A 12,127-nucleotide genomic window follows, 5' to 3' on the forward strand; every position below is an offset into this window, starting at 1 on the left:
ACTGCACAGAGTCTTGTCATCTTCAGAAGTTTTCGGATGTCTCTGCCATAGTTGGATGCATCAGCAAGGGAGATGAGGCTGAGTACAGGGCTACGGTAGGAAACTTTGTCACATGGTGTGAGCAGAATTATCTGCAGCTTAATGTGAAAAAGACTAAGGAGCTGGTGGTTGACCTGAGGAGAGCTAAGGTACCAGTGACCTCTGTTTCCTTCCAGTGGGTCAGTGTGGACATGGTGGAGGATTACAAATACCTGGGGATATGAATTGACAATAAACTGGACTGGTCAAAGAACACTGAGGCTGTCTACAAGAAGGGTCAGAACCGTCCCTATTTCCTGAGGAGACTGAGGTCCTTTAACATCTGCCGGACAATCCTGAGGATGTTCTACGAGTCTGTGGTGGCCAGTGCTATCCTGTTTGCTGTTGTGTGCTGGGGCAGCAGGCTGAGGGTGGCAGACACCAACAGAATCAACAAACTCATTCGTAAGGCCAGTGATGTTGTGGGGATGGAACTGGACTCTCTCACAGTGGTGTCTGAAAAGAGGATGCTGTCTAAGTTGCATGCCATCTTGGTCAATGTTTCCCATCCACTACAGAATATACTGGTTGGGCACAGGAGTACATTCAGCTCACTCATTCCACCGAGATGCAGCACAGAGCGTCATAGGAAGTCATTCCTGCCTGTGGCCATCAAACTTTACAACTCCTCCCTTGGAAGGTCAGACATCCTGAGCCAATAGGCTGGTCCTGGACTTATTTCATAATTTACTGGCATAATTTACATATTACTATTTAACTATTATGGTTCTATTACTATTTATTATTTATGGTGCAACTGTAATGAAAACCAGTTTCCCCCGGGATCAATAAAGTATGACTATGACGATGACTAAGGTAGGACAGGGGCAGCTGGCACCGATGCAGGCTAAGGTGCAGGCTATCTCTGAAGTTCCCATCCCGACGGACAAGAGAGCCCTGAAAAGGTTCTTGGGGATGGTGGAGTACTATCGGAAGTTTTGCAAAAACTTTGCGGATATTACCCTCCTTCTTACTAAGCTCTTACCGAAGAATGCGAAGTTTGTGTGGAATGATCTGTGTCAACAAGCCTTCGAGAGTCTGAAGGCGATTCTGTGTCACCACTCTGTATTGAATGCGCCTGACTTTTCAAAACCCTTCTCCCTAGTAACAGATGCTAGCGACGAAGCGGCAGGGGCGGTGCTGTTGCAGACAGACAAAGAGGAGATTGAACACCCAGTGGCTTATTTTTCTAAGAAGTTTAATGTCCATCAGAGAAATTATTCCACTGTGGAGAAGGAATTACTGGCAATCACACTAGCATTACAGCATTTTGAGGTTTATATTTGTCCGGCACGGAAACCACTGATAATTTACACTAATCACAACCCATTAGTGTTTTTGGCCACAATGAAGGATAAAAACAAACGCTTACTAAGTTGGAGCCTGGTCTTACAGGAATTTGATATTAAAATTGTTACGTACCCCGTAACTGGGTTGCCAAACCAGCAGAAATGGATCACTCAGTTGGAGTCTGGATTACTAGAACTAAGAAAGTTTTATTAAAGAAACAAGCAACACAGTACTCTAATCAAAAGGATAATGAATGCAACAGTTCAGCAATGATAAACATACATGTACACAGAATTCAGATAACAGGATCAATCAAGCTCTATCGTTGTCTAGGGGTAAATGACCAGTTTCAAAGTGACGCAAAGTTCAGTTCAATTTAGTTCAGTTCAGTTCGCAGTAATCGCTGCCGTGGCGATGGACAGTGGGGGGAAGGAGAGAGAGAGCAAAACGAATGAATATTCAAGGCTTCCACACAGACCTTCACAGTCAGCTTTCGGGCGAGTCCTTTGTGATGTCATCTGAGGTCACCGACCGTGACCCCTCCATTTCCAGATGCGATCGTTTCTCTGCGGTGAACCCGGCACCCAGGCAAGGGTGGACACACACCAGGTTCCCGCCGATCGTGCCTTTCCACCCTGTGCGTCTATGGCTTGATCCCGCGATCAGCCGTCCAAGAACTTCCCACTGACTTGTGAGAGACACACCGCTTCCAGGGTCTCGTTACCTCGGGGTGTCGTGTGTGTCCTGCCTTAGTGAACCTGTCCCTTTTTATCCCCCTGTTGGGGTATCGCCTGTCCATCACTTCAAACAGTTCAGGGTTCAAAGAGGGAGCTGCTCTTGACAGCTCTCTTTCTGTTACTCTCTCTCCCATCCCTTCATAACACATCTCCAAATGCTGCTCCATTGTTTTCCTTATCTCTCTCTCTCCTGAAGGCAGGTGGCAGACCAACTGCTGATTCCACTGGTGCCAGCCCAGGCCAGCTACATCTTAATCTATGTGTATTCTTGTCACAAGATAAAACATAAAAGGAACGGACATTGTCTATCAAGGTGTTAAAACTTAAAGTTCTCTGTATTAACCGAATAGCTGATGACTACCTGTATATTAGTGTGTATCTTATAATGTGCATTCATGCCCATAATTTTTACCCCGGTAAAAATCCTTTTAAGGGTGGGGGTGTCATGTGTGACGCCAAGCAGAGTTACCGGACAGATGATGCTAATGAAAGAGATAATGGAAGACAGTGGAGAAACATTCAAAATGCTAATGAGAGTGAAGAGAGGGATTAACGGGAAAGAAACACAATTTAGATATTGACAGACCGGTTGCTTTGAACCTGAACTGTTTGAAGTTTGATGGACAGGTGATACCCCAGCAGGGGGATAAAAGGAGCAGGTTTGCTATGGCACGAGACACGCCACGAGACCCTGGAAAGAGCAGTGTGCCCCCACAAGTGGTGGGAGTTTGGGGGACCGGTTTGCGGGAACCGATCAGAGGCTCATAGGGTGTAAAGGTACGATCGGTGGGAACCTGGGGTGTATGTCCGCCCTTGCCTGGGTGCTGGGTTCACCGCGGAAGAACGATCGTATCCAGAACGGAGGGGTCACAGTTGGTGACCACAGCGGGATTAGAAGACATCAAAAGGTCTGCCCGAAACCAACTGCGAAGACATCAAAAGGTCTGCCTGAAACCAGTTGCATCTCCCACTCTCTCTCTCTCCCTCTCTCTCTCCAACGGAACAATAGCAACTACTTCGAACTGCACTAAACTGAACTGAACTCTGCTTCACTTAAGACTGATCATTTTACCCATAGACTGTGATAGAGCTTGGTTGATTCCTATTACGCTAATTCTGTGCATATGTGTGTATTAGTATTGCTAACCTGTTACATTTATATCCTTACGATTAGAGTACTGTATTACTTACTAATTTAATAAAACTTTATTAGTTCCTAGTAATTGCAGACTCCAATGAGCGTTCCATTTCTGCTGGTTTGGCAACCCAGTTACGGGGTACGTAACAAGTGTTATACACCAAGTGTTGAAGGAATCTGTTCTTGTACCAATAATTTTTAAATAATAGGTAAATGTATGGCCAGAGTTCCTGAAATAATGAAGAAAGTAAGGTAATTATGCTATTTCAGACTGTAGAACTTATAAATAAAAGATGTTTTTTTTATCAAGGGTAGTCTGTCAACAATTCCTCAGCTCAGCTATTTTATTGCTCATTCATATATTTTCATCAATTTTGTCCTAAGTTCATTGTTTCAAATTCCAATCTATTAAAACAACTAGAGATTTATTGTTCATTTCTAATCTTCAACATTCTATGTTACCAGTAAGTACCTGAAATTTTGCTTGATCTTTACACAAGTTAGCAGGTCTGAAATATAAAGGTAATAGATGGGATCAGTTAGACAGTGTTCTATAATTATATTGGCGAGCTATTGTGCTTTTTTTGGAACCAAATTGTTGATGTGTGTAATGAATAGCGTCTGAGAGACATAGACGTATAAATCACAGAAACAGTTTCTTCAATCCATGCTGACCAAGGTGCCTCTCTGAGCTAGATCCATTTACATGTATTGGCCCTTATCCCTCTAAACCTTGTCCTATTAGTGGACCTTTCTAAATAGGTAGCATTAGCAATTAATGCAACGCTCTTACAGCTTGGGACGTTTCCGAGGTCAATTCCGGCATGGTTCTGTAAGGAGCCTGTGTGTGTCCTCCCTGTGGAATGATGGGTTTTCCTCAGGTGCACCAGTTTCCCCTCTCAGTCCAAAGGCATACTGGGTAGGTTAATTGGTCATTGTAAAATTGTCCTGTGAGTACGTTAAGATTAATCAGGTTTGTCAGGGGTTGCTGGGGCAATGTGGCTCAAAGGAATGCAAGAGCCTACTGTGTGCTGTATCTCTAAAATAAAAAAATAAAATAAATATTTTTAAAATATTGCAATTGTACCAGCTTCTAATACTTCCTCTGACAGCTTGTTCCATGTAACTGTGAGGAAAAACTTGCCCATCAATCTCTCTTTAAATCTTTCTCCTTTCATCTTAAACCTATCCCCTAAATTCCATCTGCCAATTCTTAGTACAAGAGTTTCTGCAGATGCTGAAAACTCAGAGCCACACACACAAATGCTGGAGGAACTCAGCAGGTCAGGCAACACCTATGAAGAGGAATAAACAATCAATATTTTGGGCCGAGCTCCTTCATTGAATCCTGACCTGCTGAGCTCCTCCAGCATTTGAGTGTGTTACCAATCTTTTTCCCACTTTCACAGCTGATGTACTGCAGATCCCTTAGTAACTTTGGGGTTCTTCATTGTCCACTTCACTGATTTTGGTGTCATCTACAAACTTATTAATGATGCCACCTACATTCACATTCAGATTGTTAATGTACATGGCAAACAACAGGGGATCCAGCACTCATCTTTGAAGCACTCTATCAATCTGGAAAAACAGCCCACCACTACCACCCTCTGGCTTCTTCCACCAAGCCAATTTTGTATCCAATTGGACAGCTCACACTGGATTCCATTGTTTACTTCTTGTAATAATTAATGATCCCAGTAGTGTCATGGATCTACATACGGGCAAAAGATTTTTCCATTACAGGAAAGCGTGCAGCAAGTAGACTTAAGGAAGACCTATGAAAGGAGTGTGCTCAAATGGTTTCATATTGAATCCTATTACCATATTTAGTACTAGTGGGACTTCTGATGCTGTTGTAAATGTATAGTCTAATCATTTGGAAATTACTTCCGCAGGGAATTGATATTCTATGTTCAAGCAATGAAACTTTTCAACATATGGTTTATACCCCTTGCTTTTTTAAATTGAAATACAAACATTTAGCATGCTTATAGTTTAAAACACCATTGAATTTGCAAAAGGAGTACTGAGGTGCAATGTATTGTCACAAGGAGTGCAACAGCTGTGCAGCAGACTCTTCTGAAGCCCTGACCTACTGCAATATTGATGTTGCTTTCCCATGGTTCATCTGACTCATTTTATTATGCAGACTACTTAAGTTAATTTAAAGTCACTTAGTTCAATTTGGTGACTAATTTGAATTGCTCACAAAATACTCCAGTGTCATTTTATACCAATAGCTTAATTCGTACAATTAAATAATTTAAATTTAAATGCAAATGTGACATTCAATTAGCAGGCATAGCTGCCTCTTTCCAAAAAAAAGTACTAACTGGTAAACCTCTAACATTGATCAGTGAGTCACAAATGAATCATTTCGTCATTTTTCTTCAAAATGCTCCATAATGATAAGGAAGAAACAGATCAAACTCATCACAGTGGAAACCGAATGTTTTTGTCATAGTGATTACTGAGATTGTTGTAACAAAAAACTTAGTTGCTTTTTTGGTTCGTAAGGATGGTTTTGGGGACAGGAAAGGGAATTGGGGGTCAGGTGAGGATTTAGGGACACAGATGACTAGATTTAGGAGAGTAAGAGGTCAGGCTGGAGTCTAGTTCTAGGTCTCCACTCCACATTCAAAGACCAGTGACAGCACGGATGGAGGATATCCATGGACAGATGTCAAGCCAGCATGTGCTGTGAGCAAAGACCAGTGAGAGTCCCCATCCCCAGCTCAGCTAAGCGAGTCTCCCGTGGGATCAGCAGAATCAGAGGTCCATGCAGGCAGGAGGCACAAGAGCTGATGACACCCCCCCCCACCCCGCCCAGTTGGCAAGTGCAGAGTTTGAGGCCTGGAGTTGGGGTCCCGCATCAGCAAGTCCTGGGATTGATACCGAAGGTCCAAGTCCTAAGGTCGGTTGAAGTTGAGGCCAATGGCCAAAGCCCTGCGTCTGCAAATCCACTGGTGAAATTGGAGGTCTGATGTCTGTGAGGCTAGAGGCGGGGAGGCAGCCTGTCCTGGGGTTGGATCACTGTCTGTTTGGTTGGGTGGGTGGATGTAAGGGAGGAAGGGAGCTGATTTTGTTGCTGTTGTTCTGCTGAATATTGTGGGCATGCGATGTTGGCACCAGAATGTGTGGCAACACTTGTGGGCTGTCTCCAGCACATCTTTAGGTTGTGTTGGTTATTAAAGCAAACAACACATTTTACTGGGTTTGGATGTATATATGATGAATAAATGAATCTGAATCATATTTGTATTTCTTTTTATCTGTTTATTGGATTCTGGTTTGCATTTCGCATGACATCACCACATCGCCTGTTAAAGCTACTTGTTATTCTGGCTTGGAGCTGTTTCACTTATGTAAAGCATCAGCAACAGGAGTATATAATCAGTAATGGGGGTGGGAAGAGGAGTGCTGATAGCTGAAACTGGGGCATATCTGCTCACTTGAGGCTTTTCAGGTAGAAAGATTTAAACATAAAGTACGATATTTAAACTTTAAAGTTCATTGTTCAAATTATATTTTTTTGCTTTAGAGTAGAAATTCAAATGAACTATCTATTGTTAAAAATGTCTAGGACAGATTTATAAGAAGAACTAAACCTGAGGCTATGATAGTTGAATATTCAAATGTCTGAAATCTAACTCATTTATAGCTTTCCTTGAACTTTTAGTATTAATCAAATCTTCTGAAAAAAATCTTGTTCATTAGAATATTAGAAATTACCTGTAAATTGTGTGTTCAAGTCATCTCCTATTCTGTTGTGTATTTCCTCTTTTTTTTTTGTTTTCATTGTCATGCTTACAAGCTTGTTTTCAGTAAATCCAAGTTATGCCAAGACATGTTTAAAGCCAGACTAAATAACAGTGAAATTTCACAGTCATTATGGATCCAAGGACAACATTTTCATTGAATCTCACCCTCTCACCCTTCATGCCTGAAGTTGCATGGGCATGAAGAATATATTAAAATAAACGATCCTTTGATAGGAGGGTATGAAATAGTCTGCAAATGAAAAATATTAGTGAACCTTAATAAAACTTTGACTTTTACCGTATGTGAAGGCACAAAAAAAGTGCTGGAGGCTGATCAGTTTTTCCTTTTATAGTGTTTGTCAAGAATATTTTCTGAATGGCGGAATGAAGAGAGTACTTGAAAAAGATGAGAAAAGAGCTCGTCTTGCTATTGCCATGGCTACTCCAATGTTCAGTATGCAAACGTCTGAAAAGAACGATGATCATTCTGCCACTAATGGTGTAGTGACGGGTCTGGATACTGCTATTGCGAAGTAAGTGACGTAAATCGACTATTTAAAAAAACTGCGGTATACTACTGAAATTTTGATGACTTACAAGTGCTGCTGGGATGAAGCTGTTTAACAATTCCTTGGAATTGTGCTCATTTATGCAATGTGTTTTAATGGTGAGAAATATGTATTCCGAATTACTGTTAGTAAAAAATAACTTCAGGGTGGACTCATTGGAGATGTTATGGATTTTGACAATATATTAAAATAGTGTATTCCTGTATATCAGAATTGTGTGGAAGAAGGTATTTCTGTAATTCAAATTTTTGCTGAAGTTGATTAATAGAAGAAATTGAAAAAAAATTAAACTCAACTCTAGGCACTTGTAGATATCTTCACATTTACATATTACCTAAACTAGTCATGTGGGAGTTGCCTGTATAGTGATGTCTATTGTTGAATTATCATTAGCAAAATAATTAATTGCATATTATAGAGGTTGAGTTAAAGAATGTAGAAAAAATTTTCAGCTTACAATATTGAAACAAGGATTGTAGCCTGAGGACTGAGGGATTGTTAAGCACCAGTTGTATATGAAGAAATAGAGAACAGAATATGAAAGTTAACACCTACTTAAGCACTTGTTAAAGTGCTTTTTAAACGTAGTGGTTGTATCTGTTTTCACTACCTTTGACAGTATGCTCCAGATACCAATTCTACTCAGTTCCTCTTTAAAATCTCATTCCTCTCACCTTAAATCTTAGCTCTTCAGTTTTTGAAAAATTCTACTTTCTACCCTAATATGGACCTTTGCTAGTAATGTGGGAAAGTATGACATTAATACTTAGGAGTAATAAAAGATAATTTTTCAAATAGTGAGAAACAGGTCAACGTTGGAGTGTTCGGAGATAAAATGCTGAAAGTTGGCATGTAAGCACAGTAAACATTTTCAAGTCAATAGTTTGCTTGCTGTGACAAAGCATTAAAGTGCAGAAGCTGTTTTGCCATTGTGCACAGGGCTTTGATGGGACCAGATCTGGAGTCTTCTGCTTAAGTATTATGAGGACTGAGCTTTTGAATGGCATTGGAATGGAATAGCCTTTTACTCACTAGAATTTAAAAGAAAGATAAATTATCTCATAAAGGTTACCATGGTGTTCTGAGAATGGGCAGGGTAAAATATTAAGCTATTTTTCTTTGGATGGTCCAAACAAAAGGGACTGGTCTCAAAACAAAATTCTATTATGGATGCTCAACTGTCAAGTGAGTGCTGAAATTGATAAATATATACAAATGATTGAAAATAGGATGAAATAATCAATAATATTAAATGGTGAAGCGGGCTCCATGTAGTTTTATCCTATTCTTGCTGTTATTTCTATATTCTTATGCAACTGTTCATTGGAAACATTTTGTTTCCAAAACCTTTATTTAGGATTTAACACCGCTTTAAGCTGCCAGTGGCTAAGCTAATAGCAAATAGGAGTTTGCAGTACTTAATTTTACAAATGCTAATATTTTAAACTTTTATTATTTCCTCTAGTCCCTTTATATCGATTCATTGATATTTATGCATTTTCTAGCATAGTTTTGAGTTTCTGTCAGCCTGTCTTTAAATATCTGGTGCTGTAAGTCTTACTTTTGAATTAATCAGTGAATAAGTAGTATTATGTTAGTTATTTTCTTTCACATATAAATTTTCCGTAACATTTTCATATTGTTTATTTAATATCATGTTGAGTGCCTGTATTATGTGTTCTGGGGAGATGCTTTATTTAGAATTGAGATGTACAACGTTGTTAATGAGCAGTCACAGATTATAAACAAGTTATAACTAATCTAACATTTGTTTATACGATATGCTGACCATGTTCTATGTGATTAACGGTGTTGCAGAAATATAAACCAGGGATTTTCATGTTAACATGTCATCAAAGTATTGATTTTTAAGTTAATGAAAGTTCATAGGATGTTAAAGTGACAATGATGTGTTCTTAAATGAAAGAAAATGTGTTCCTTTTCTGTTTTTGTAGTGTTTCCCCTTCAACATACAGTGGTTCAAAGCCAATAGAGGTAGGCATTTATTGCCTATCCTTAACTGCCCATGATCAACTGTGGTTGTTCTAATAAAGGGCCTTATTCTGTTTCTACACAGTGATTATCATACACAATGGCTTAATAGAACACTTCAGAGGGCAGTTGTGTTTCTGAAATATAATCCAGATTGGGCAATTTCCTTTCCTGATTTCGAGACAGATGTGACGATACTGTGGTTGATATTCACTATAAGACTTAGGAACAGAATTAGGCCATTCAGCCCATCAAGTCTGCTCCACCATTCCATCATGGCTAATTTATTATCCCTCTCAACCCCATTCTTCTGTTTTCTTCCCATAATCTTTGATGCCCTTACTAATGAAGAACCTATCAACTTCCACTTTAAATATACCCAATGACTTGCTCTCCAGGGTCATCTTGTGGTAAAGAAATCCCCTCTGGCTAAAGAAATTCCTCCTCCTCTATGATCTAAAGGGACATCTTCCTATTCTGAGGCTGTGCCCTCTGGTCTTGGACTCCCTCACTATAGGAAACATTTTCTCCACGTCCACTCCATTTAGGCCTTTCAATATTCAATAGGTTTCAATGGCATTTCCTTGGTTCTTCTAAACTCCAACAAGTACAGGGCCAGAGTCATGATATGTTAACCCTTTCATTCCTGGGATCATTCTTGTCAACTTCCATGGGACGCTCTCCAATGGAAGCACGTCCTTTCTTAAATAAGGGATGTTCACTAATACAATAATAATTTAGAGCCAAAGTGTTTTAAAATCCTTAATCACATGGAGGGCAAATTTAAAGTAAATTTTTCAATTTATATTTAAGTGATGCTAAATCTTGGAGTATTTAAGAATTCCCTCAGTCATAGATGTTACTTAAGTGAGGGGTTGTTAATATTACACGAGGTAATATTTTTCTCAGTGGATTGCTAATCTTGCTACTTACTTGCAGAAAGGAGTCATAGGCAGAAACTTCATAGCAGGTTTGCCCTGAGGTCCTGTGGAACAGTAGAACCTAGTTGATATTTTCGGTTGTTGCAGCCAATGAACATGAGGCTCTGAGAAAATGCAGACAGATTTAATCCCTAATTCATTTTGGCAATCAGGCCTTTAAACTAACCACAAAGTAAATAATTACCATCATTCAACATAAAAATTGTTGTTCAAGTAAAGCAGTCAGCACCCTCATATTTCAGTGTTACCCAAACTGAGCTCCATCCAATATCCCCTGAGTTACAATAATTCCCACAATATCACCTAACTTCGTACTTGTTCAAGCTATCTGCTACTGATACTCTCACCTACATCTGAGCATCTTGTATAAATTCTAACCCACCCAAACCCAAGGTACATATCCTTAAATTCAACTTGTTTCAAATCAGAATCAGGTTTATTACCACTTGACAAATGCCATGAAATTTGCTTTTCAGCAGCAGTAAGTGCAAGACATAAAAAAATTACTGTAGGTTACAATAAGAAATATAAATAGTGTAAAAAGAGAACAAAATAATGAAATAGTGTTCATGGACTGTTTAGAAATCTGATGGCAGAGGGGAAAAACATGTTTCTAAAATGTTGAGTGTTTATCATCAGGCTCTTATACAGTATCTCCACTCTGATGGTACTAATTAGAAGGTGCGTATTCTGGATGGTGAGGGTCCTTACTGATGGATGCTACATTCTTGATGCACTGCCTTTTGAAGATGTCCTCAGTGGTGGGGACAGTTGTGCTCCTGATGGAGCTGACTGAGTCTACAACTGACTGGAGCTTTTTCGATCCGGTGCATTGGAGCCTCCAGGCTAGTCGGTGATGCAACCAGTCAGAATGCTCTGCACAGGACATCTGTAGAAATTTGTGAGAATTCTCCTCAAACTCCTAAGGAAATATAGTTTTGTCGTGCCTTCTTTGCGATTTCATCAATATTTTGGGCCCAGAATAGATTCCCTGAGATGTTGAAATCCAGAAATTCGAAGCTGCTGACCCCCAAGATGACATCTGGTGTATGTTCTCCTGACATCCCCTTCCTGAAGTCCACGATCAATTCCTTGGTCTTACTGAACTTGAGTGCAAGGTTATTGTACAAAACACTTTAACCATCTAATGCATCTCACTTGTGTGCACCTCCTCGTAACTATCTGAGATTCTGCCAACAGCAGTTGTTACTTTTCTTGTTGATCTACGTGTCTTTCCTTCACATTTTCCAAAATTCCCAGATTATATTTGGATCTTCATGTTTACTTTTCTTCATGGTTTACTATCTCAATAATCCCTGTACAAGTAGGGATTGCCTGCCTGGGGTCTACAGACCCCTCAGTTAATGGTAAGGCTCCATAGCATAAAGAAGGTTAGAAACCCCTGCAAAGCACAACTCCCCAAAACCTTGAACTTCTGCATTCCACTTCAATCCCTTTCTTTATCCCACTACTGGCAGACATGCCTTCAATTGCCTAACTTTTCGATCTTAACATCTCCTCCATGAAGATTCTACTTAAAGCTCAGCTGTTTAAGCAAAGCCAAGGATACCTTTCTTAATCTAGAAAGGTGACTATCATCGGAAGGTTATATTTTGTG

General features: G+C 39.9%; 1 protein-coding gene across 1 annotated transcript in view; it reads left to right on the forward strand.

Moving 5' to 3' along the window:
- bmt2 (base methyltransferase of 25S rRNA 2 homolog) overlaps positions 1-12,127 on the forward strand; it is an 88,181-nt gene that overhangs the window by 44,625 nt on the left and 31,429 nt on the right. Inside the window, exon 3 of the mRNA XM_063057881.1 lies at positions 7,361-7,540. Within this exon, the coding sequence (XP_062913951.1) occupies positions 7,361-7,540 (180 nt within the window). The remainder of the gene's footprint in view (positions 1-7,360; positions 7,541-12,127) is intronic.

Source organism: Mobula hypostoma, chromosome 9 (genome assembly GCF_963921235.1).
Source record: "Mobula hypostoma chromosome 9, sMobHyp1.1, whole genome shotgun sequence".
NCBI lineage: Eukaryota > Metazoa > Chordata > Chondrichthyes > Myliobatiformes > Myliobatidae > Mobula > Mobula hypostoma.